The 27,692-nt window shown below is 37.2% G+C and overlaps 1 protein-coding gene across 1 annotated transcript in view; it reads left to right on the top strand.

The window, feature by feature from the left end:
* The window catches only part of DNAH12 (dynein axonemal heavy chain 12), a 377,830-nt gene that overhangs the window by 100,516 nt on the left and 249,622 nt on the right, over positions 1 to 27,692 (top strand). Inside the window, exons 13-17 of the mRNA XM_058288139.1 lie at positions 6,314 to 6,449; positions 11,944 to 12,069; positions 13,358 to 13,492; positions 13,823 to 14,016; positions 23,266 to 23,509. Of these exons, the coding sequence (XP_058144122.1) occupies positions 6,314 to 6,449; positions 11,944 to 12,069; positions 13,358 to 13,492; positions 13,823 to 14,016; positions 23,266 to 23,509 (835 nt within the window). The remainder of the gene's footprint in view (positions 1 to 6,313; positions 6,450 to 11,943; positions 12,070 to 13,357; positions 13,493 to 13,822; positions 14,017 to 23,265; positions 23,510 to 27,692) is intronic.

Raw genomic sequence — 27,692 nt, 5'->3', positions numbered from 1 at the left:
ATAAAAAGAGAGACAAAAATAAGATCTGACATATGAAATCCAAAAGGTAAAATGGTTGAAGTATAAGTACTGCCTTTACAGTAATTGCATTGAATATTAATGGATTAAACTCCCAATCAAAAGACACAGATTGGCAAAATGGATTAAAAAATTACAAGCCTTCTGTATGCTATCTACAAGATACTGATCTTAGACACAAGGACACAAATAGGCTGATAGTGAAAGATTGGAAAAAGTTACTTCACACAAATAGTAACCAAGAAAGAGCTGGAATAGACAGACTAATAACTGAAAAAATATACTTTAAATGTAAAACTGTTATAAGAATGAAATAATGATATTATATATTAATAAAAGGGACCATCCACCAGGAAGAAAGAACAATCACACATAGTTATGCGCTATGGTAGTTTGATATTATTTATGAATCCCAAAGGGAGATATTGATTATGTTTGTAAACTGGTCTGTTCCTCTGGGCATGATACCCCTTTGATTGTATTAAATTCACAGGTTTCACTTTTACTTTATTAAATCAAGATTAGGGCTTTGATTCAACCAAGTCAAGTTTGAGTCTCCACTCCCTTTGTAGGCTATATAAATGGACGTTTAATCAAGAACAGGGAAGCAGATACACAGGAGAAGAACACAGAGGAAGAGAGGTGGCTCCAAGACATGGCAGAGGCCCCAGGAAGAGAGATGAGCCTGATAGTCTACAGTAGACCTTGTGAAGAGAACAGAAAAACTGAGCTTTGAAAGAAACGAGTCCTCCAACCTATAGCTGAGATTGGAAGAAGCTGGGCCCACAGAGCCCAGGAGGAAGACGACTGAATACTCGCAGGCATTATCTGCCATCTTCAACACGTGGTAACAGAGTTTAATGAGGAAGTAACTTTGAGTTGGACTCTTTAGGGCCTTGTAACTGTAAGCTTCCACCCCAAATAAATACCCTTTATAAAAGCCAACAGATTCCTAGTACTTTGCATCAGCTCACCTTTGGCTGACTAATACATGCATTAAACCAGGGTGCCCCAAAATACGTGAGGCAAAAACTGGCAAAACTAAAGGGTGAAATAGACATCTTTATGATAATAGTGGGAGACTTCAATACACCACTCTTATCAATGGATAGGAGATCTAGACAGACAATCAATAAGGAGACAGAGAACTTGAACAATATGATAAGCAAACTAGACCTGATAGACATGAACAGAACATTGCAACAGAACAAGCAGCAGGCTTATACATTCTTCTAAGTGCCCATGGAGCTTTCTCCAGAATAGTGCACATGCTGGGTCACAAAATATATCTCAGTAAATTTAAAAAGTTTGAAGTAATACAAAGCACTTTTTCTGATCATAATGGAATGAAGCTTGAAGTTAATAACAGATGGAGAATGGAAAAACTTGAAATATATGGAGACTAAGCAACACACCCTCTTAAAGAGGACATGTGGCAGTTTGAAACTATTTTATGAATTACAAAAAGAGAAATATTACATTTGTAAACTAATCTGTTCCTCTAGGTGTGATATCCTTTGATTGCATTAAATTCAGTTGAGGGTTCTTAAGTTAGATAACTTGATAAAATAGTTTTAGGGCATTTGATTGGACTATATCATTGAGGTGTGACTCAGGTTGAGTTCCTGACCCCTTGCTGGGTCTGATATAAACAGACTCACACGGACAGACATAGGGAAAAAGAGAACTGCCATGTTTCGTTCTGCCATGTGAGAGAAAAGACTCCAGTTTTGCCCACAGCTGAGCTCCAAGGAATAGTAGATTCCAGAGGGGAAGGCTAAAACCTTGCCAGAGATTGGGGCCGTCTTGCCTCCCACATTGTAATGCACCAGGATGAACGGTAGCTGACTTTGGTGAGAAAGCATCTCTGCTGATGCCGTGATTTAGACATTTCATGGCCTTGGAACTATAAGCTTTTACCCCAAATAAATCCCATTATAAAAGCCAACACATTTCTGGTACTTTGCATGGACAGCTCTTTGGCAAACTAAAACAGTGAATCAAAGAAGAAATTTCAAGAGAAATCAGTAAATATCTCAAGACAAATGAAAACAGTAACACAACATATCAAAGCTTACAGGGTGGATTGAAAGCAAGGTTTTTAATATATAATGCATATATTAAAAAGGAATAAATAACTATCATCAAAGACTAAACAACTGGAGGAACTAGAAAAAGAAAAACAAACCAATCCCAAAGCAAGCAGAAAGAAAGAAATAGCAAAGATTAGAGAAGAAATCAATGAAATTGAAAACAAAAAAAATTATGATAATCAACAAAACAAAAAGATGAGTATTAAGAAATGGGCAAAAGACTTGGGTAGACATTTTTCCAGAGAGGAAATACAAATGGCTAGAAAGCACATGTAAAGATGCTCAATATCACTACTAGAGAAATGCAAATCAAAACCACAGTGAGATACCATTTCACACTTACTAGCCTGGCCATTATTAAAAAAACAGAAAACTATAAGTTTTGGAGAGGATGTGGAGAAATTGGAATACTTATTCACTGCTGGTGGAAATGTCAAAAGATAGAGCCACTGTGAACATTTGGTGGTTCCTCATGAAGCTAAGTATAGAATTGCCATATGATACAGCAATCCAGCTACTATGTATATATTCAAAAAACCTGAAAGGAGGGAAATGAATAGACATTTGCACTGGATGTTCTTAGTGACATTATTCACAATTGCCAAAAGATGGAAACTATACAAGTGACCATCATCTGATGAATGGATAAACAAAATGTGTATGTACATACAATGGAATATTATTCAGCTGTAAGAAGAAATGAAGTCCTTTTGCATGTAACAACATGGATGAACCTTGAGGACTTTATGTTTAGTGATATAAGCCTGACACAAAAGGACAAATATCATATAATCTCAATAATATCAACTAATATAATGAGCAAACTCATGTAGTTATATCTAGATTATAGGTTAGTAGGAGATTGAATGAGAGTAGAGAATCTGGAGTTGATAATTTGTGGAGAATATTTAATAAGATTGATTGTAAAAGTTTGGAAATGGATGGCCATAATGGTAGCACATTATTGTGAGTATAATTAACAGTGCTGAATTGTGCACGTGATTGTGGTTGTAAAGGGAAATTTAGGGTCATGTATATCACTAGAAGGAAAGCTAGTGGGTGAAACATGGGACTGCATAACATAGTGAACCCTATTATGGATGATGAATATGGGTAAGTATCTTCAGGAAGCATTGTTAAACAATGGTTTCTTAGAATTTTTATCCAAAGCACAAGCAACAAACGAAAACATGGATGAATGGGATGTCATCAGAATTAAAAACTTTCACTCCTCAAAGGATTTTATCATGAAAGTGAAAAGACAACTTGTTCAATAGTAGAAAATATTTGGAAAGCATATTTCTGATAACAGATTAATATCCAGACTATATAAAGAAATGCTTCATCTTAACAACAAAAAGACAAACAGCCCAATTTTAAAATGCCGAAAGACTTGACAATGCCAAAAGATTCTCCAGTGAAGATAGACAAATGGCCAAAATGTGACAACCTGAATGAACCTTGAAGACATCGTATTGAATGAAGTAAGCCAGCACAAAAGAACAACTATTGTATGAGCTCACTAATATGAAAGACTTAGAATATACAAGCTATAGAGTTAGAATCCAGATTATAGGTTTTTTTTGTTTTTTTTTTTTTTTTTTTAATTTCTTCATAGATTTTTTTTATTGATTTTGTAATAATATTACATTAAAAATATATATGTGAGGTCACATTCAACCCCACCCCCCCACCCCACCTCTCCCCCACCCCCAGCAACACTCGTTCCCATCATCATGACACATCCATTGGATTTGGTAAGTACATCTTTATAGGTTATTTACAGATGGAGTGGAGATAGGGAATAGGGAGTTAAAGGTTAAAATGCACAGTCCCTATGTGTAATGATGTCGATGTTTTGGTAATGGATGGTAGTGATGGTAGCTCAACATTGTGAATGTAATTAACAGCACTGAAATATATATCTGAATATAGTTAAAAGGGGAAATGTTAGGTTGTTACATATGGTAATAGAATAAAATTTTTGAAAGTGATTTATGAACTACACTACAGAAACTGACCCTAAGTTAAACCATGGACTGTAGTTAATAGTCCAATTATAAAAATATGCTTTTGTCAGTTGTGACAAATGTACCACACCAATGCAAGATGTTAATAATAGGATGGGATATAGGAATCCTGTATTTTATGCATGATTTTTCTGTAAACCCACAATTTTTATAAAATTTTTAAAGAAAAAAAAACCCTACATCATCTAACTCCAGCTTACCTCTCCAATTACATCTTCTGTCCTCTCTCTTGTATTCATATTAGCTTTCTTGTATTTCTTAGAATATGCTAAACTTATTATCACCTCAGGGCCTTTCCCCTTGCAATTTTACTTCCCAGAATGCTTTTTTCCTCATATTTGCCTGATGCACTTTTTAAGAAAATGTTATTTATTTATTTATTTCTCCCCATCCCCTTGTTGTTTGCATTTGCTGTGTCTATTTGTCTTCCTTTTAGGAGGCACCAGGAGCGGAACCTGGGACTTTCCATGTGGGAGGGAGATGCCTAATTGCTTAGCCACTTCTTTTTTTTTTTTTTTTTTTTAAAGATTTATTTATTTATTTAATTTCCCCCCCTCCCCTGGTTGTCTGTTCTTGGTGTCTATTTGTTGCGTCTTGTTTCTTTGTCTGCTTCTGTTGTTGTCAGCGGCACGGGAAGTGTGGGTGGCGCCATTCCTGGGCAGGCTGCACTTTCTTTTCACGCTGGGCGGCTCTCCTTACGGGGCGCACTCCTTGCGCGTGGGGCTCCCCCACGCGGGGGACACCCTTGCGTGGCACGGCTCTCCTTGCGCGCATCAGCACTGCGCATGGGCCAGCTCCACACGGGTCAAGGAGGCCCGGGGTTTGAACCGCGGACCTCCCATATGGTAGACGGACGCCCTGACCACTGGGCCAAAGTCCGTTTCCCGCTTAGCCACTTCTGTTCCCTTCTTTGTTGTGCCTGTCATCATGTTTTCCTCCTTGTAGCTCTTGTTGTGTCATCTTGTTGTGTCAGCTTGCTGCACCAGCCCATTGTGTCAGCTTGCTATCTTGCTCATCGTCTTTAGGAGGCACCAGGAACCAAAACCAAGACCTCCCATGTGGTAGGTGAGAGCTCAGTTGCTTGAGCCACATCTGGTTCCCAGCATGATGCACTTGTTAATTCTCTAACCTTAAACATCACCTTCCTAGAAGAGTCCTTCTCTGGCTCCTTTTATAAAAGAGTGACCTCTTCCCCATGCTACATTATTTTTATCCCTTTACCTTTCTTTATTTTTCTTTGTAGTACTTTTTACCACATAACACTGTATTATATATTTATGTATTTTTGTCCCTCTCCTCAACTTGAATGTAAGCTTTGATTTTATTTATTACTATATCTCCAATGCTTTGAACTTTGCCTACACATTATAAGTACTCATTTATTAAATGGATGAATGACTAAGTATAAGAGCCAATGTTATATAAATGAAATACTGCATGAACTAAAATTTATTTTTAACACTCATTTACCTCTTTTTTACTTTGTCTTTGTATAGGATTTTCCTCTTATTTTTGGTAAGAGAGTGACAGTACAGCTATTGAAAGGAAAAAATCTATGAAATGTGTCTTTAGTTGAGTAATGGCAATAGAGTATCTAGGTTCATACTTAAATACACAGGATACTCTAAGAGAATATTGGGTTTTTAAAAAATGTGTGTAAGGGTTTGATCTTTTTACTCTCTATACTGTAATTTTTCACAAAAACTACTACTAATAAGCTAAATAATGATTATAGTTAACAATAAGAGTGTACTTTGTGCTAGGACCTGCACATCTATTATTGCATTATAACAATCCAGAAAGATGAATGTTAATAACTTCATTTTACAGATGAGAAAACTGAATGTAAGTTTACCAAGTTAGTAGCTCCTGAGGTATGATTAAGAATTCAGGCTATTCTATGTCATAGTCTATAGAGAAGGTCGAAGACATCATGGAAAAAAACTATACATGCCATAATTTCACATGAAAATATAACCTTAATTTTTATAGATTTTATAATATAAAATGTATACTTGCTCATATCAGGTAAGTGAACTTAAAGATCTTAAGATGTCTTAAAATTATGTTTAGGATATCATAGTTCCCATTTAATATAATCATAACTCACATTTATTGAGTATTAGATAACAGTAATTACCATAACCATAGTAAAGTAGTGTATTGTGTCAGTATTTGCAGTGAATTTGAAGCAATTAAAGAACATGCCTTAAAAGTCCCTGAGACAACAGAAGAGATGATGGACCTGATAGCTTATATAGAAAAAGCCCGAACTGTAGGAATTCAGGAGTTGATTTTAAGGATCAAGGTAAGAAACTTAAAATTTTTCTGTATTTTTAAATAGCTTTTTATTGTGAAATAATACATTCATATAGGAAATGTGTAAAGTATATAGTTAAATAATTATAAAGCAAGGGCCTATGTTGCCACCACACAGGTCAAAAAATAGGCTATTGCCAGCACCTCAGAAGCCCTCTGCATTTGCTTTTCTGATCATACTCCCTCAGTACCTCTTTCCTGTAGGGGTTCCCACTTGATTTTTACAGTAATCATATCTTGGTTTTTCTTTAATTTCACCAATTATATGTACTTAAGGTCTTCTTTCTTTCTTTTGGATATAGCTATCCAGTTCTCCCAGCACTATTTATTGAATAGACCATTCTGGCCCAGCTGGGAGGGCTTGACTGCCTTGTCAAAAATCACTTGATAGCAGATGTGAGGTCTGTTTCTGAGTTCTTGATTTGGTTTCATTTCTGTTCTCAATTTGGTTACATTGGTTAATCTGTCTGTCTCAATGCCAGTACCATGTTGTTTTTACCACTGTAGCTAAGTAATATGCTTTTAAGTCAGGAAGTGAGAGTCCTCCAACTGCTTTTTTTTTTTTCACACAAACAAGGAAATTCTTTTTTTAGATTTATTTTGTATTTATTTCTCTCCCTTTCTTCCCCTACCCTGCCCCCATTGTCTGCTCTCTGCGTCCATTCACTGTGTGTTCTTCTGTGTCTGCTAGCATTCTTGCTGGCGGCACCAGGAATCTGTGTTTGAACCCTGGACCTTCCGTATGGTAGGGAGATGCTCTATCAGTTGAGCCAAATCCGCTTCCCCAACTACTTCTTTTTTAAGACATTTTTGGTATTTGAGACCCTTTACCCTTCCAAATTTGAGTATTGGCTTTTTGTTTTCTGTAAAACAGATTGTTGGGATTTTTATTGGGATTGCGTTGAATTTGTAAATCAGTTTGGGTGGAATTGTTATCTTAATGGTATTTAGTCTTCTAATCCATGAATATGGAATGCCCTTCCATTAATTTAAGTCATCTTTGGTTTCTTTCAGCAATGTTTTGTTCTTTTCAGAATACAGGTCCTTTATGTCCTTGGTTAAGTTTTTCCTAAATATTTGATTGTTTTAGTTACTGTTATAAATGGATTTTTTTTCCCTCATTTCCTCCTCAGATTGCACATCAGTAGTATATAGAAATGCTACTGAGTTCTGTTTTATTATTCTTGTATCCTACCACTTTGCTGAACACGACTATTATTCTAGTAGCTTTGTTGCGAATTTTTCAGGATTTTATAAATACAGGATCATATCATCAGCAAACAGTGAAACTTTTACTTCTTCCTTTCCTATTTGGGTGCCTTTTATTTTTTTATCTAGCTTAATCCTCCAGCTAGAACTTCTGGCACAATATTGAGTAACGGTGACATTGGGCATCCTTGTCTTGTTCACAATCTCAGCAGGAAAGCTTTCAGTCTCTCACCACTGAGTACAGTGCCAGCTGCAGGTTTTTCATATATGCACTTTTCCATACTGAGAAAGCTTCCTCAATTCCTATATTTCGGAGTGTTGTTTTTTTTTTATCAAGAAGGGGTGCTGTATTGTGTCAAATGCATGTTCTGCATCAATCAAGAGGATCATGTGATTTTTCTTCCTCAATTTATTGATGTGGTATATTACCCTTATTAATTTTCATGTGTTGAACCATCCTTGCATACCTGAGATAAAACCCACTTGATCATGGTGTGTAATTCTTTTAATGTGCTTTTGGATTCAGTTTGCAAGTATTTTGTTGAGGAATTTTGCATCTATATTCATTAGAGATATTGGTCTGTAATTTTCTTTTTTGGAAGTATCTTTATCTGGTTTTGGTATTAGGGTGGTGTTGGCTCATAGAATGAGTTTGGTAGTGTTCTTTCCTGTTCAATGTTTTGGAAAAGATTGAGCAAGATTGATATTAGATTGTCTTTGTATGATTGGTAGGATTCACCTGTGAAGCCATCTGGTCCTGGGCTTTTCATCCTTGGGAGGTTTTTGATGACTGTTTCAGTCTCTTCACTTGTGATTGGTTTGTTGATATCTTCTATTTCTTCTATCTGTAGGTTGTTCATGTGTTTCTAGGAATTTGTCAATCTCATCTATATTGTCTAGTTTTTTGGTGTAGAGTTGTTCAAAGCACCCTCTTATGATCTCTCTTATTTCTGCAGGGTCAGTGGTAATATCCCCCTTCTCATTTATGATTTTATTTATTTGCGTCTTCTCTCTTTTTTTTTGTCAGTCTAACTAAGGGTTTGTTGATTTTGTTGATCTTCTCAAGAACCAACTTTTGGTTTTGTTAATTCTCTCTATTGTTTTTTTGTTTTTTATTTCATTTATTTCTACTCTGATCTTTACTATTTCTTTCCTTTGGCTTGGTTTGGGATTAGTTTGCTGTTCTTTTTCTAGTTCCTCCAGGTGTGCAGTTAGATCTTCAATTTTAGTTCCTTCTTCTATTTTAATGTAAGCATTGAGGACTATAAATTTTCCCCTGAGCACTGCCTTTTTGGTGTCCCTTAGGTTTTGATATGTTGTGTTCTCATTTTCATTTGTCTCAAGATACTTGCTGAATTCTTTTGCAATTTCTTCTTTGACCCTCTGATTATTTAAGAGTGTACTGTTTTATCTCTATATATTTGTGAATTTTCCCTTTTTCCTTCCATAATTGATTGCTAGCTTCATTCCATTATGATCAGAGAAAGCATGTTGTATAATTTCAATCTTCTTTTATACATTGAGACCACTCTTGTGACCCATTATATGGTCTATCTTGGAGAAGGATCCATGAGTGCTTAAAAAGAATGTATTTCCTGCTGTTTGGGGGTACAGTGCTCCATAAATGTCTCTTAGGTGTAGTTCATTTATCGTATTATTCAAGCTTTCTGTTTATTTATCCTTTGTCTAGATTTCTATACAATATTGAGAGAGGTATATTGAAGTCTCCAACTATTATTGCAGAAACATCTATTTCTCTCTCCAGTTTTGCCAGTGTGTGCTTCATGTATCTTGGGGTACCTGGGTTAGGAGCATAAATATTTTTTATAGTTATTTCTTCTTGGTGAATTGCCATTTTTATTAATATACAATCATCTTCTTTATCCCTTATAAAAGTTTTGCATTTAAAGTCTTTTTTATTAGTATCACTACTCCAGCTCTTTTTTGGTTACTATTTGCATGGAAAATCTTTTTCCAGCCTTCACTTTCAACCTGGTGTGTCTTACATCTGTGGTGAGTCTCTTGTAGACAGTTTATAGATGGCTCATATATATATATTTTTTTACCCATTCTCTCAGTCTATGTCTTTTGATTGGGGAGCTCAAGCCATTAACATTCAATGTTAATACCATAAAGGCATTACTTACTTCATCCATTCTGAATTCTTTTGGTTTCCATTGTCATATCTTACTATTGTCTTTTTACCCTTTAATCTAGCCTTTTTAATAATCTTCATCCCTACACTCTTCTGCAAGTCTCTTGCCCTAGTTTTTTCCTTTCAGATGGCAGCACTCCCTTTGGTATCTCTTCTAATTCTGGCCTTTTGGTAACATAGTCTCAGATTTTGTTTGTCTGTGAGGACTTTGAACTCACCCTCATTTTTGAAGGCCAGTTTTGCCAGATACAGAATTTTGGCTGGCAGTTTTTCTCTGTCAGTACCTTAGATACATCATACTGCTTTCTTCTCACCACCATGGTTTCTGATGCTTTCAGAGTCCTCTCTTTATCTCTGATATTTGTCATTCTGAGTAGTAGGTGGATTAGAGTAGGTCTATTCAGATATATTCTGCTTAGGGTGCAATGCCCTTCTTGGATAATAATATTTATGTTTTTCTTAAGATTTGAGAAGTTCTTGGTCGTTATTCCCTCAAATATTCTTTCTGCCTCTTTTCCATTCTCTTCCTCTTCTGGGACACTGATATCTCATATGTTTGTGCATTTCGTCGTGTCATTCAATTCCCTGAGACCCTGTTCCATTTTTTCCCCATTATTTTCTCTTATTGTTCTCCTGTATTTACCAGTTCAGATATTCTTTCCTTGAAATCACTAATTCTGCCTTTGAGCAATTCAAATATGCTCTTATGTGCCTCTAATGTATTTTTAATCTTATTTCATTCCCATTAGCTCTGTTACTTTTCTTGCACAGCAGGAAAAAAAAATGGCAGCTTCCTTTTCTCTGTATGTCTGGTTTTTTAAAAAAAGATTTATTTATTTATTTTATTTCTCTCCCCTTCCACCCCGCCCCCCACCCCAGTTGTCTGTTCTCTCTGTCTATTTGCTGCATGTTCTTCTTTGTCCGCTTCTGTTGTTGTCAGTGGCATGGGAATCTGTGTGTCTTTTTGTTGTGTCATCTTGTTGTGTCAGCTCTCTGTGTGTGCGGCGCCATTCCTTGGGCAGGCTGCACTTTCTTTCACACTGGGCAGCTCTCCTTACAGGGCGCACTCCTTGCCCTTTGGGCTCCCCTACGCAGGGACACCCATGTGTGGCAGGGCACTCCTTGCGCCCATCAGCACTGCGCATGGGCCAGCTCTGCAGGGGTCAAGGAGACCCAGGGTTTGAACTGCGGACCTCCCATGTGGTAGACGGACGCCCTAACCACTGGGCCAAGTCCGCTTCCCTGTATGTCTGTTTTTATTAGACCCAGACTGGAGACTGGCTCCTGCCACATTGACACAGTCCAGTCAAAAGGCCCTGCACCCACAAGAAATGATTAGTTCAAAAACATAATCTTTTTCTCTTTGTGATTCATGAAAAACTTTAAACTGTTGCACTGACTAAAAAAGAGCTAGCATATAAATAACAAAATCAGAAATGAAAGGGGGCATAGTAATATTGACCTGATCAAAATAAAAATAATTATAAGGAGATACTACAAATAATTGTATACCAAAAAATTAGGTAATCTAATGAAATGGGAAAATTCCTAGAAATGCACAATTAACCAACCTCATTCAGGAAGAAATAGAAGATCTCAACATACCAATAACAGATAAAGATATTGAGTCATTTATTTAAAAAACCTCCCAACAAGGAAAAGTCTAATTTCTTGAATGTTCACCAAGTTATTGAATGTTCACATTGAATGAACATTCAAGGAAGAACTGACAGCAATTCTTAGGAAACTCTTCTAACAAATTAGAGGAAAAAAATGACCTCCTAACTGATTTTATTAGGCCTACATCACCTTAATACAAAAAGCAGATACAGACAGCACAAGAAAACAAAATTGCAGACCAATATCCCTTATGAATATAGATGCAAACATCCTATGTAAATACTAGCAAACTGAATTGGACAGCACATTAAAAGAATTATACATATTTATCAAGTGGAATTTATCCCAGGGATGCAAGTGTAGGTCAACAAAATAAAATCAACCAATTCCACATATCATGTTAATAGAATGCAGGGAAAATATTACACAATCATCTCAACTGATGCAAATAAATCATTTGGCAAAATCTAGCACCTTCTTCATTAAATTTCTTTTGTAGGAATCCAAACGCCGAATGTCTTACTTTCTAGATGTTTTTCTATTTCCTCAAGAAGAGTTATCTTTGAATGCAGATGTCCTCATGTGGCCTTGGAAAATCAACCCTATTTTTGATGAAAATGATGAAGTAAGTGTATTTTTCAGCATGTACTTTTGTATTCTGACATTTTAAGCATTTACTTTTCATGCATACTTACCATCTACTTTTTTTTTTTTTAGGAGGTACTGGGGATTGAACTTTGGGAATCAGTGCTCTACCACTGAGCAACACCTGCTCCCCACATCTACTTTTCTTTTCTTTTCTTTTTTTTGGTTTTTTATTCTGTAATTTTTTTTTCCCATCTACTTTAAAAAAGTAACTTCATGTGTCACTGCAAGGTTGTTGTTGGCAATATTTTTGGTCCTATAGAGTTTAGAACAGGCAGTTAGGCTGAACTCACGGGGTCCAGTAAGTAGTGAGGCTGAAATTAATGAAGTCAGAACTATTATGTAAATCTGTAATAATAGTAAGCACTGTGCTAAGTGCTTTCCATGTATTAAATCATTTAATATCTATAAAACCCCCAGATGCTCCTTTATCTCCATTTTATATATGAAGAAAATGAGATTCAGAGAATTTAAATGAATTGCTTGATATCACAGAGGTATGAAATAGGAGATTTGTGATTTTATATCATATTGAATGTAATTGACATTTTGAAAAAATCTCAAAGCAAGGCAATGTATCCTCAATTGGGAGGTGATATGGTATGGCAGTGAAAAGCATGGATTTCAGTCAGATAAAGTTGGATACTAATCTAGATTTCAACTTCTACTATTTTGTGGCCTTGGAATACCTCTTGACTTCATAAATCTCAATTTCTTCATCTCTAAAATGAGAATAATACCTGTGATAATGCAAGTAAGGTGTTTAAAAGTTCTTGATATATAATGGGTCCTCAATAAATGACAACTTTTCTTATTACTAAGAATCTGTTAGATAATTGTTTTGAAATTCACATTGGAGATCTAAGAAAATTTATCTGAGTGGTTTACTATTCTTTGCACTTTTTTAAAATAAGGTACCAGGCATTGAATCCAGAACCTGTTCATGAGAAGCAGATGCTCAACCACTGAGCTATTATATATCTGCTCCCTAATGAGGATTGTTTTTGTTTGTTTGTTTGTTTTCAGAAGGTACCGGGGATTGAACCCAGGACCTCGTACATAGGAAGCAGGCACTCAACTACTTGAGCTACATCTGCTCCCCTCTTTGCATTTTTATACCTGTCATTATATTCAACATTTTTATTTTTGTACTCATTTTTACTTCTCTGATGGTTTCTATTACTATTTAAAGCATTAAGATTTCTGTTTCAATAATGCTTCCCTCTGTAATAAAATAATTAACATGATTTAAATTGTCTTTGAAAAAGCTCATTGAAAATGTTAAACATAAAAGAGAAAATAAACTAATAGCCAAGAGAGAGAAACTGATTTTGGAAATAGAAAAACAATCGCGCCGCATGGAAGAGTTAAAAGAATTTGCAGAGCTGGAACGCATGCACCAGGTATGATTAATATATGAAATAGTAGTTATGGCAGGACCATAGATTTAATACAGGGCACAGTTACATAATTTTAAAATGTAAAACATATGTTGCTATAGCAAACAAGGACCCTCCTCTAGGGGCTGGCACTGGTGCTATGTGATCTTTTCATGACTTAATCTTCTATTTGTAAAGTAGATAAAACCTTACCTTTTGCTCTCTGTTGTAGTAATTTTGTGAATTTAATATTTCAAGTTGCTATTTAAATGCAAGAACATAGGTGCAGTATCATATAATCTATTTTTATAATATTCCTTGAATATTCTCAAGATAAAAATTATTTACTTTCAGTATGTAACAGATGTAAGACAACTGCAAAAACGTATTCAGGAGTCTGAAGAAGCAGTTCAGTTTATTAATAAAGAAGAAGACCTTTTCAAATGGGAATTGACAAAATATCCTGAATTAGATAAATTGAAAGTTAACATTGAGCCTTATCAGAAGTTTTTTAATTTTGTTTTGAAGTGGCAACGAACAGAAAAACGGTAATTTACCTTTCTATAATAAAAATTTAAGCTCATGATATAAAAGTATTTGTAAAGTATAAATTGATTTTATGTTCTTGGTTAAGTGCTTGAAAGTAGGATTTATCTTTCCATTTAAAAATGAACCAAGTGTCATATGGGAAAAGCATTGAATGCTGCTAAGGTACCTCCTAACTTTACTTTCCAGAATCAATTCACCTAATTAAAAAAAAATTTTTTTTATTAAATTGTCTTTTTAAAAAAAAAGATACATAGATTACAAAAAATGTTACATTAAAAAGTATGAGAGATTCCCACATACCCCACAGCCCACCCTCTCCTTCCATATCAACAGCCTCTTTCATCTTTGTGGCACATTCATTGCATTTGGTGAGTACATTTTGGAGCACTGCTGTACCACATGGATTATAGTTTACATTGTAGTTTACACTCTCCCTCAGAACATTCAGTGGGTTATGGCAGGCTTTATAATGTCCAGCATCTGTCCCTGCAATATCATTTAGGACAACTCCAAGTCCCAAAAATGCCGCCATATCTCATCTCCTCTTTCCTCTCCCTGCCCTCAGCAATTACTGTGGCCACTCTCTCCACATCAATGCTACAGTTTCTTCCATTACTAGTCATAATAGTTCTATAGTAGAATATCAGTAAGTTCACTCTAATCCGTATTTTATTCCTCTATCCTGTTGACCCTGAGTTGGTGATGTCCACTCCACCTCTATATCGAGAGGGGCCTTTCGTCCCACATGGTTGATGGATGAGATTGTCCTGCTTGGAGTTGTAGGCACTCTTGGTTCCCCAGTGTGGTGATTGACCATCTTGACTGCCCTGTTAGCCAACCTGTGGAAGTCCAACAAACAAGAGAGTAGGAGCTGCAACTCTGCTAAGGCTCAGAGCCCAGCTGGCGCATGGCCAGTCCAGAGATTGAAGTCTCCTGTGTATACACCAACCCCAGTGCCAACCACAGGATCAGTAAAAGTGACAGAAGAGGCATGTGTAGAAAGTTCACACCTGAGTCTAACTCCATCACACTCAGGAACATAAATTCCAAAGTAGGTTTACAGGAAAAGTATGCAGAAAATACAGAGATTCCATATATCCCCCTTTACACATGCAGGTTTCCCTATTGTTGACACTTTTCTTTAATATGGTATATTTGTTGCAATTGTTGAAATAATATTGTTATTATTATACTATTAACTATAATCCATAGTTTACATTAGGGTTCACGGTATTGTACAGTTCTATGGTCTTTAAAAATATTTTTTTTTATTCTAGTCACCTGTATATAACCTAAAATTTCCACTTTAACCACATTCAAATATGTAATTCAGTGGCATTAATTACATTTAAAGTGTGCTACCATCACCACCATCCATTACCAAAACTCTTCTATCACCCTGAAGAGAAAACCTATAACAATTAAGCATTGATTCCCCATCCCCTACCCAACTCTGGGCCCCAATAACCTGTATTCTGGTTTCTGATTGTATGAATTTGCTTATTCTAATGATTTCATATTGGTGAGAGCATATTATTTCTCCTTTTGTGTTTGGCTTATTTCATTCAACATGAAGTATTCAGAGTTTATCCATGTTGTTGTATGTATCAGAACTTCATTACATTTTACAGTTGCATAATATTGTACTGTATATATATATGCCACATTTTATTTATTCATTCATCTGTTAATGGACACTTTGGTTGTTCTACATTTTGGCAATTGTGAATAATTCCACTATGAACCTTGGTGTGCAAATATCTGTTACAGTCTCTGTTTTTAATTCTTTAGAGTATATACCTAGTAGAGTGATTGCTGGGTCATATGGTAATTCTATACTTAGCTTTCTGAGGGACTGCCAAACTGTCTTCCACAGAAGCTGTACCATTTTACATTACTACCAGCATTAAATGAGTGTAACTACTTTTCCACATCCTCCTTAACACTTGTGATTTCTTTTTTTTTTTTAATAGTAGTTTTTTTTTTCCTAGTGGACATGAAATGGTATCTCATTGTGGTTTAGATTTGCATTTCCTTAATGGCTAATGACGTTAGACATCTTTTCATGTGTGTATTGACCATTTGTATATCTGCTCTGGAAATATGTCTGTTCAAGTCTTTTGTCCATTTTTAAATTGTGGTGTTTGTTTTTTTGTTGTTGAGTTGTAAGATTTCTTTGCATATTAGGGATATTAAACCATTCTCAGATGTATGGCTCCCAAGTATTTTCTCCTATTGTGTAGGCTGTCACTTTACTTTCATGATAAAGTCTTTTGATGCACAAAAGTTTTTAATTTTAGAAGGTCCCATTTATCTGTTTTTTCTTTTGTTGCTTGTATTTTGGGTGTAAAGCCTAAGAAACCATTGCCTGATACATGGTCCTGAAGGTGCTTCCCTATGTTTTCCTCTAGAAGTTTTATAGTTTTTAAAATTTTATTTAGGTCTTTGATCCATTTTGAGTTAATTTTTTTTAATATGGTGTGAGGTAGAAGTCTACTTTCATTCTTTTGCATATGGATATCCAGTTCTCAGAGCACCATTAATTGAAGAGACTATTCTTTCCCCATTGAATGGACTTGGCACCCTTGTCGAAAAGCAGTTGGCCATAGATGTGAGGGTTGATTTCTGAACTCTCAGTTTTGATTCCACTGGTTTATACGTCTGTCCTGTGACAGTACCATGCTGTTTTGATTACTGCTTTTGTTGTTGTTGTTGTTGTTGTTTTGTGGTAAGTTTTAAAATTGGGACATGTGAGTGCTCCAACTTCATTCTTATTTTTCAAGATGGTTTTGGCTAATCAGGGCCCTTTACCATTCTATATAAATTTGATGACTGGCTTTTCCATTTCTGCAAAGAAATTTGTTGTAATTTTGATTAAAGCAATCAAAATTGAATGTGTAGAATTTTGGGTAGAGTAAACATCTTCACAATATTTAGTCTTCCCATCCATGAACATGGACTGTTCTTCCATTTATTTAGGTATTCTTTGATTTCTTTTAGCCATGTTTTGTAGTTTTCTTTGTACAAGTCCTTTATATCTTTGGTTAAACCTATTCCTGGATATTTCATTCTATATTTGTTGTTGTAAATGGAATTTGTTTATTAGCTCTACTAGTGAAAATAGTAATAGTAAATGCTAAATAGTAATAGTAAAAATATCTAGTGGACTTTCAGGATTTTTATAGGATCATGGCATCTGCACACAGGGAAGACTTTACTATTTAATTTCCAATTTGAATGCTTTTTTTTTCTTTTTTCTTGCCTAATTACTCAGATTAGAATTTCTAGTACACTGTTGAATAACAGTGGTGACAGTGGGCATTTTTGTTTTATTCCTGATCTTGGAGAGAAAGCTTTCAGTCTTTCACCATTAGGGAGGATGTGAGCTGTGGGCTTTTCATATATGCCCTTTATCATTTTGAGGAAGTTTCCTTATATTCCTAGTGTCCTAAATGTTTTTTATCAGGAAGGAGTGCTGGATTTTGTCAAATGTCCTTTCTATGTCAATTGAGACAAATTCTTTTTTTTTTTTTGTTATTAGTTTTACAATGCACCTTTTTATTAAATTAATTTATTTGATTAATGTTTACATAAAAAATGTGTGGAGTCAAATCTACATTTTGTTTAGCTACATTTTTTTTCATTTAAAAATTTATTGATGTACATCATTCACACATAAACATACATAAAAATAAGTATGTAGTAATAGTTGTGAACTTACAAAACAAACATAAATAGCATCATACAGGACTCTCATAACTCACCCTACCAACAATACCTTGCATTGTTGTTAAACATTTTAACTAATTATTAAAGAGCATTGTCAAAATATTACTAATAACCAAAGTATTTTCCCCAACCCACCCTATTATTATTATCTTTATATCATTTATATATGAACATACATAAACAATAAACCTATACCAAAAGTTGTGGACTTACAAAGCAAACATACATAACATTATACAGGGGTCCCATACATCAACCCTCCACTAACACCTTGCATTGTCATGAGACATTTGTTACAGGTTCTGAAAGAATATTGTCAAAATCTTACTACTAACTATAGTCCTTATCTTGCATTTGGTATGTTTTTCCCCCAACCCACCCTATTATTGTTTTTTAAATTTATTTTTTAAGACAGAGGTTGTAAACTTATAAAACAATCATGCACATGTGCAGATTTCCCAAACAACACCCCTCTATCAATATACCACAGTGTGGTTGAACATTTGTTACAGATAAAATATTATCATCTGATTGTTACATGTCGCACACATTTCACACACATTGTCCATATTGCCCCATTATCAACTCAGTATATCTTTGGCATAGATGCAAGCATATTACATTATTACTGCTAACCAAAGTCCATAGGTCACTCCAGCTGTATTTTTCCCATGCTTCTTCACATTCCCACCACCTGCAGTGGTGATGTACATTTGCTCTAGCTCACAAAGGACACTCTTGCATCTGTGCCATCACCCACAATTCTCATCCACCTCTTGGTTTACTGTGCTATTCAGTTCCTAGATTATTCTCTAGCATTCTGTCAATTGGCATTTACATACCTAGACTACCATTTTCAGCCACATCCCCATTTATAAACCAGCTGTTACTCACTGTGTGTTACCATCCACTCTATACATTTCCACACTTTTACAGTAAAGTTAATTAAAACTTCTACATACACTAAACACCAGTAGTCCATCTCAGTCCTCCTCTTATCTCTTAAGAATCCACCACCTACCACCAGGTGGTATTGAAGATATTTTCCTACAATTTCTTCTAGAAGCTCTATGGTTCTTCCTTTTATATTTAGGTTTTTGATCCATTTTGAGTTAATTTTTTGGATAAGGTGTGAGATAGGGGCCCTTTTCCTTCTTTTGGCTATGGATATCTAGTTCTTTCAGTACCATTTGTTGAATGGACTGTTCTGCCCGAGTTGTGTGGGTTTGAGCTAGTCAAAAATCACTTGACCATATATGTGAGGGTCTGTTTCTGAACCATCAGTTTGGTTACATTGTTCTATGTGTCTGTCTTTATGCCAGTACCATGCTGTTTTTACCATAATAGCTAGGTAATATAAAGTCTGGAGATGAGAGTTTGCTTTTCCTTTTTAAGATGTTTCTGGCTATTCAGGACCCTTTACCCTTTCAAATAAATTTGATAATCATATTTTCATTAAAAAATGCTGGTGGAATTTTTATCAGGATTACATTGAATCTATATAACAATTTGAGTAGAATTGATGTCTTTATGTTATTTAATCTTCCAGTCTGTGAGCATAGAATATTCTTCCAGTTATTTAGGGCTTTTTAAATTTCTTTTAACATTGAGTTGCAGTGTAAAGCAACTTTACATTGTTGGTTAAATTTATTCCTAACAATTTGAGTTTTATCTGTCATATTTTATTTTCCCCACTCTTTTGACACTTTTGGTTTCTTTTATTGATATAATCTTCATTTCTAGACTGTCTTCCAGACCTTTCTTTCCTGTATTTCTTTTCAGACTCTAGCACACCTTTTACTATTTCCTGAAAATCTTGTCTCTTGCCTAGAAATTCTCTCAGTTTCTGTTTTATCTGTGAATATTCTAATCTTGACCTCATTTTTGAAAGTCACTCTTGCCGGATATAAGATTTGTGGCTGGAATTTTTTCTCTTGTTGTATCTTAAATATATCAGACTACTGTCTTCTTGTGAGAAATCAGCACTTAATCTTATTGGGTATCCCATGTATGTTAAGCATTGCTTTTCTCTTGCTGTTCTCAGAATTCTCTGTTTTTGGCATTTCATATTTTGATTAATGTTTGTCTCGGAGTTGGTCTATTCGGATTTTTTTCAGATGGGAGCATATTGTGCTTCTTCTTGGACATGGATATCTATGTCCTTCAACAGGGTTGGGAAATTTTCTACCATTATTTCTTTAAATATTCCTTCTGCCCCTTTTCCCTTCTCTTCTTCTTCTGGGACATACATGACATGTATGTTTGCATATCTTTTGCTGTCTTTAAGTTCCTTGAGACCTGTTCAATTTTTTCCCATTCTTTCTTCATCTGTTCTTTTATATATATACTTTGAGATCATTTCTTTAGGCTCACCAATCCTTTTGTCTGCCTTCTCAAATCTGCTTTTATATGATTCTAATGTTTTTTAAAATTTCATTTATAGCACCTTTCATTCCCATAAGATCTGCTATTTTTCTGTGTATGCTTTCAAATTCTTCATTGTGCTTATCCAGTGTCTTCTTAATATCTTTAATCTCTTTAGCCATCTCATTGAATTTATTAAGGAGATTTGTTTGAACATCTATGATTAGTTGTCTCACCTCCTTTATGTCATCTGTAAGCTTATCTTGTTCCTTTAACTGGGCCATAGCTTCCTGTGTCTTGGTGGATTGTAAATTTTTGTTGGTGTCTTGGCATCTGGATCACTAGAGTATTTATTCTGGGTGCAGTTTTTCTCTTTTATTTAGGATTTCCTGCCCTTTCTCCCTTGCTGGTTGTGTAGTAGGAGCCAAGGATGTAGTTGGTGCTATAAACTGTGGCAGCTCAAGCTGCCCTCATTGCCCCAGGAACCAACTTTCTCCTTTGCAATGGATAGGACAGAGGGGGTCTTTTGTCTCACCCATACTATTATGTTAATGAATCTGGAATCACAGAACAAAATATTGATAAATAATCTACGTGATGAATTAATCAAACAACAACGAAGTCAAAATACCTTCCTCGATTGGGTTTCCTCTCCTCTCATGGCATGGATTGCCCATGGATTGCCCCTATACTCAGTCCTCTCATTCTAATCATGTTTCTTCTCATTATAGCACCCTGTATCATTAAACTCCTCCAAAAGAAGCTGCAAGACATCTCCAGACTAACCTTTTTTCAGTTACAGCTCGCTCCCTACCAGTGACTCCCACAAGCAGACCCTGAATGCAAGACCACTATGTGAAAAGCGTCCCCTTCCACCACCAGCATTCATTCTACCCCACACTCTCTCCCCTCATACACCCACTCCCCATTTCCCCTCACAAGTTGTGTACTCCCCAACCTTCATAACAGGCTGTAATAAGTGCTCCACAATGTCACCGAAAACAATATAATGCGTATATAGCGAGCCTATCAACATGATTGGAGAGCAGCATTAATGCAACAACTAGCAGTCCGTAACAGGTTGATCACCTGCGGAAAGAAGCAACCTAAGACAGGCGCGGCCATTTAACTTGTCCGTTAGCCAATTGTGGGTAAGGTTCTCCTTAAATGGTGACAACCTAAGTCTGGCACAGTCACACTTGATATTCACGTCAGTGCACTTGGCTGGTAGTCAATGACGGGTAAGATCACCTGCAGGAGAAATCAACCTAAGATTCTCTTTAGATGGTGACAACCTAAGACAGGCACAGTCACCCTGACGTCTATCCAATCACAAGTTCCAATGCCACTACCTTACATCTTTTAAAAAACAAAAATTATCATCATTTCCGTGCTTCTCCCCTCGGGGTACCCAGCCCGGATGAGTGCGCCGGAGCTGAGGAACCACACACAGTGAACACTCTGGGGACACAGGCTCGTGGCACAGGTCTAGTTTATTGAAAAAGTGCAGTGGTATATATGGGTGAGTGAGGGGAGGTTGGATAATGTGGAAGAACTGGATTGGTTATGTTAATTTGATAAGGCTGATTGGCTCCAGAGGTCTTGTTACTGAGGACAGGGGCAGTTTAGGTGGGCTCAGTGGTTGTTTACTTGAGTACTTCAGCACCATCTTTGAGGAGTGGGTCTTTTGTCTCACCCACAGGACAGTCACAGCTGTGTGGAATAATCCATGTCATGCAGGCCTGGACTGTAGTTGCCCAGAGAGACTGATGAGGTTTCATGCCTCTTACTCCCCTGCCTGGGGCAGGGATGGAGCTGCAGGTGTGGGCAGCAATCTCTACAATGCAGGCCCAAGATAAATGCAGTTGCCCTGGTAGACTTCTGATTATTCAATCTGTGCCAGCCAAAGGTACCTGCCGTTACCTAGATAGGCTGGTGAAGGGCCTGCCAGCCACCTCCCTGACAGAGGTGGGCCTGAAGCCTATCCTAGGGCTGCAGGCCAATTTGGATGAAAGAAACTGGTTCCTACTGTCACTGTGATTTTCGGTCCTGGCTTCCCCTCATGCTGGGGTCGGAGTCAAAATGGCAGCTACTGGCCTCTTTCTGACTTGGACAGAGACTCACATCCTAGCTGTTCCCAGGGTTATACCCTAGCCAGCCGAGTCCACCATTCAGCAGCCAACATCAGCGGCCAACTCTCTCTTCCCATCTTGTTCTTGGGAAATGAAGCCTCCAATTCCAGCCACAGAACAGCTCCTGAGGCAGCTTGCACCATCAGAGTAGGACAATCACTGGCCTCTGCGGCTTGGCCAGTAACTTCTTGGAGGGGCTGGCACAGGTTCCCCCAGCTTCTTCCCTCCCAGAGGTGGGGCTGGGGCTTAGGCTAGATCTATAATCTGACCTGGATGGAAAGAAGCCGGTCCCTACCAGCACTGTGATTTTCAGTCCGCTCTGCTTCCCCTTGTGCCAGGTGCAGAGTTAAGTTGGTGATTACTGGCCTCTTTCTGACTTGGACAGGCTCAAACTTTAGCTGTTCTCAGGGTTGTGCTTTAGCCTGCTGAATTTCCTCACCAGTAACTGAAGTTGGTGCCTAACTGTCTCTTCCTCCCCCCATTTTGGGAAGTGGAGCTTTCAATTCCAGCCATGAAACAGCTCCCGAGGTGGCTTGTGCCTCCTTTGGAGGATGGGCACCAGACTCCATGGCCTGGAGTGCTGTACTTATGAATCTTCTCTGCAGGTGGGCAGTCTCCTCTTTCCATTCCTTCAAGGATGTGGCAGGATGCTCTTCTGGTTTCCTGGAGCCCCCAAACAGGTGCTTCAGCTAGCTCTAGATAGCTCTGGGTGTTTACTAACTGCCCTATAGCAGGAGCTGACTCTAGGAGCTCCTTACTTTGCCTCCATCTTGATGGTTGTTATTTAGCTACATTTTATTTACAAATCTTATACATATCTTAGCATGTGAAGAATGGCTGATAGATGGTTTTAGTCCCTATTCTTAATGATCAGCTTTATCTGTGTGACTGAGAAAAACTATTCACTGTCCTTTTCTTCTGTTATTTCCCTTGTAAAAAGAAGGTCCTAGCCTAAATGATCTCTAAGGACCCTTCAAAATCCAAAAGTCTCTGAGTGTAGTGCTATTTTTCCTTTCATTTCAGGTGGATGGATGGAGGGTTTTTGGACCTCAATGGTGAAAGCATGGAAGCTGATGTAGATGAATTTGCCCGAGAAATTTTTAAGACACTGAAATTTTTCCAAATGAAGCAAAAGAAGGAATTACAAGAAAGAAGAAAACGGTCAAAAAGACGATCTCTGGAGGAAGAGAAACCTGAAGAAGAACCAAAAGAGATTCCTACTATTGCTATGTGCTCTACAGTAATGGAGCAGATAAAAGTATTTAAGGTATGAAAATATTTCATGACATTTCAATATTATAGATATCATCTGTATTAGTCAGCAAAAGGGGTACTGATGCAAAGTACCAGAACTCTGTTGACTTTTATAAAGGGTATTTATTTGGGGTTAAAGCTTACAGTTACAAGGCCCTAAAGAGTCCAACTTGAAGTATTATAAGGGGTACTTTCTCATCCAAATTTGTTGCCACTTGTTGAAGCAAGATGGTGAGCAATGTCATTGAGGGTTCAGCCTTCCTCTTTCCTCTTAAGTCTCTGTGGGTCCAACTTCTTCCAATCTGAGCTGTAGGCTGGCATAGGGCTTGTCTCTCTTCCTGGGGCTCATTTCTTTATGGGCTCAGCCACTCTGTTCTTTTCATAAGGTCAGTTGTATACTGTCAAGTGAATGGCTCGTATATCTTCCAGGGGCTTCTGCAGTGTCTATGGAGCTGTCTTTCTTCCTCTGTGTATCTTCTCTGTGTGAGAGTCTGTTTTATCAGCCCACTGAGGGGCCAGGGACTCAACCCTGCATGCCCTAATGATGTGTTCAAACCAAAGCCCTAATCTTGATTTAATCAACTGAACATAAAGCCTTTGAATTTAAACCAGTCAAAGGGCATCATGCCCAGAGGAGCAGACCAGTGTACAAACATAATCAATATCTCTTTTTGGAATCCATAAATAATATAAAACTGCCACATCTTGTCAATTTTCTATTGCCTACTATATCAAATATGAAATCCATCCTCTGGTCTTGCTCTTTGTTGATAACAGTGGTCTAGTTGTCTGTAAAATGGGTTTGGTGAGCATCTAGCCAGTCTCGTCTTCACTGGGCATCTGACTGGTGGATGGACATTGTGACCCAAACTGGGCCAAGGTTCTCCCTGAAATTTTGGAACCTGGGCTGGGAAAGGAAGTCTCTTTTTCTCTGTTCACAAAGTGTAAGGATAAGAGTTGAGAGTTACCTGTGGTCATGGGGTAGCAGGTTTGAGAAAGTGACAATGATACTTAAAGGAAAGAGGACATAAAGGAAGGAGACCTGATTGTGCTCACTCCTCTGCGCCCCAGGTTATAGGCACATTTATATCTCTTCCCTATTTCACTTTGAACATGCAATGTAATAGAGTGCCTTCTTTCCCACCAACTCCCATCTTTATAGATTTATTTATTTATTTTCACTTTGTCCACTCTGTGTTTGGTTTCTGTCACTTGTAGTCCAAGGAGTGCAATCTAATAAAGATATTGAAGTAAAATAATCAGAAAAAATAAGATTCTTAAAACTTTTCCCATCCCTCAGCTTTTTGGTCAAGCTCTGACTTCCACCCTTCTGTTCCAGGTATTGGCATTGTGAAAAAATTGAGGGATCAGTTTTGGGAGGAAGTGGTAAGGGCAAAAGAGAGGGGACTTCCTTCCTCTCAACTTTTGAATCTCATCTTTTTGCGTCTTTGACTTTTTGGTATCCCATTCCCACATCTTTCAACCCTCGTAGTAAAGCATTGCTATCAGGGATGGTATGTGAAGAAGGTTGGTTGGGTGGTGGGTCCAGAGAGCATACAATTCCATATGGCAACAGTGGGGAAAAGGGTTCCTCAGACCCTTGGAAGGAGTAGAAGATTGGTCAGATCTATTGCACAGCTACTGAAAATAATACCAAATAAGCATTTGAAAAACAGAGGAAGACTTCACCATTGTTTATGATTTACTGTATAAAACTAAATGAACATAATGAAATAGGCTATTAATCTAGAACAATTACAACTTTGAAATGAGATCATAATTATTTTTTCAGGATGAATACATTAAAAAATTTTGATATCTGAAAAATCTTAGAAGGAGAAGGATTTTGAGTCTATAGAATTTGTTGACCCATAGACTCAAAGTCTTAAAAATTACCTGAGAAGGACCTGGTAGAGCTATCTGCATCATCAGGTGACAATGAAGAGAAATGGAAAGATTTAGAAGCAAAATGAAAGCTGAATTCAGAAAACTTGATCTATTACTGAATCCATGCTTTATTCTTTCCTGATAAAATTGTGGAAATCAGTCTTTCATAGAATAATGCTTGATGAATGCAAAAGTACAATGATTAGCTGCAGTTATATAAAGAGTATAAGAAATTACTAGGAATGAGCACTTAGCCTATATTAAAGTCAGCAGTTCAAGGTAGCAGTTAGTTGTGAAGGCTTTGTATTTTTCACCTAGGTTTATATCACAGTTCTTCACTTGGTACCCAGCATACCTTGGGCTAGATATTTAGCCTCTCTGTGCCTCAGTCAGCAGTTTTTATTTTTTTTTATTTTTTTTTATTGATTTATTTATTTAATTTCCCCCCCTCCCCTGGTTGTCTGTTCTTGGTGTCTATTTGCTGCGTCTTGTTTCTTTATCCGCTTCTGTTGTCATCAGCGGCATGAGAAGTGTGGGCGGCGCCATTCCTGGGCAGACTGCACTTTCTTTTCACGCTGGGCGGCTCTCCTTACAGGCGCACTCCTTGTGCGTGGGGCTCCCCCACGCGGGGGACACCCTTGCATGGCACGGCACTCCTTGCGCGCATCAGCACTGCGCATGGCCAGCTCCACACAGGTCAAGGAGGCCCGGGGTTTGAACCGCGGACCTCCCATATGGTAGACGGACGCCCTAACCACTGGGCCAAAGTCCGTTTCCCAGTCAGCAGTTTTTGTGACAGTTCAATAGTTCATCCATCTTCCCAAGGCTATAGTGGCAGTGGTTCTAGCAGCAGTGGCGAGAGTCCACTATCAGCATTCCCAGAATGCAAACTGTCATGTTTCTGCCCAAAAATGGCACAGACCAGTTCTGTGACAAGACTTTAAGCATTTTTCCTGTCTACTTCTGGCCCTCAGAGATCCCATGAGCTGCCTGAATTTTGTAAAAGTAACTACCTAAAAATTATTTTCAATATATAATACATTAATAAGTTTCCAAAAGATGTAAGAAGAAAGATCAGGAAACTTTCTTTTCCTTTTCCCACTCACTCAACCCAGGTGACCAATGTTATTATTTTCTTGTGTATATTTCAAGAGTTTTGTTATATGTGTAGCAACGTGAATATATATTTATATCTTTCTATCTTTTTACATGAAATGTAGCATAGTTTATATACTATTTTGCTTCCTTGAAATTTTGCTTAGTTTATCTTGGAGATCTTTTCTCATCCTAGGTAGATCTTCTCCATTCTTTTTTAGTACCTAAATAATATTTCATTACATGAATGTGCCATAATTCATTTTAAAAGTCCTCTACTAATGATATTTTGATCATTTCTAATTTCTTGCTATTGCAAACTGTGCTGCAGTGAATGAGTAATCGTGTGTGTACATCATTTCATGTGTGTGAAAGTATGACTGCAAGAAAAATTCTAGAGGAATAAATGCTATGTTAAAATCTGTAGTTGAATTACCCTCCCATAGGGGTTATGCCAATTTATAGTCTCATCAACCTCACCAACAGTGTGTGCCATCAAACTTGAGATTTAAAATGTCAAATGTCTTTTATACATTTAAGAGTGTTTTGTATTTCTTTCTATGTCTCATTTGCCTATTTTTCTCTTGAATTTTGGTCTTTTTTTCTTACTGATTTCTAGGAATATATATGTATTAAGGAGTTTTGGCTTTGCCTGTGATGTGTATTGCAAATATTTGTCTTTTTTTTTTTTTAGAAAATTAAATTTAGTACATTTTTGTTAAAAATTCATTTATAGGTTATTCACATGTATATTATGAAATTTGCTCCTGATAACACAGACAAACATATAGCATCATTTGTTTTTTGACTTTGCTTACGATGGCATTTGTCATGCAGCCGTTTTTATTTATTTGTTTTTTAAAGATTTATTTTTATTTATTTCTCTCTCCTTCCCCCCCCCCATTCATCTGCTCTCTTTGTGCATTCGCTGTGTGTTCTTCTGTGACTGCTTCTATCCTTATCAGCAGCACCAGGAACATGTGTTTCTTTTTGTTGCGTCATCTTGCTGTGTCAGCTCTCCATGTGTGCAGCACCATTCCTGGGCAGGCTGTGCTTTTTGTCACACTGGGCGGCTCCCCTTATGGGGCACACTCCTTGCATGTGGGGCTCCCCTACGCAGGGGACACCCCTGCGTGGCACAGCACTCTTTACGCCCATCAGCACCGCGCATGGGCCAGCTCCACACGGGTCAAGGAGGCCTGGGGTTTGAACCA

The sequence above is a fragment of the Dasypus novemcinctus genome, chromosome 26, assembly GCF_030445035.2.
Source record: "Dasypus novemcinctus isolate mDasNov1 chromosome 26, mDasNov1.1.hap2, whole genome shotgun sequence".
Classification (NCBI taxonomy): Eukaryota; Metazoa; Chordata; class Mammalia; order Cingulata; family Dasypodidae; genus Dasypus; species Dasypus novemcinctus.
Note: the sequence above shows the minus strand (reverse complement) of the source record. Positions and strands in the feature narration are given on the sequence as shown.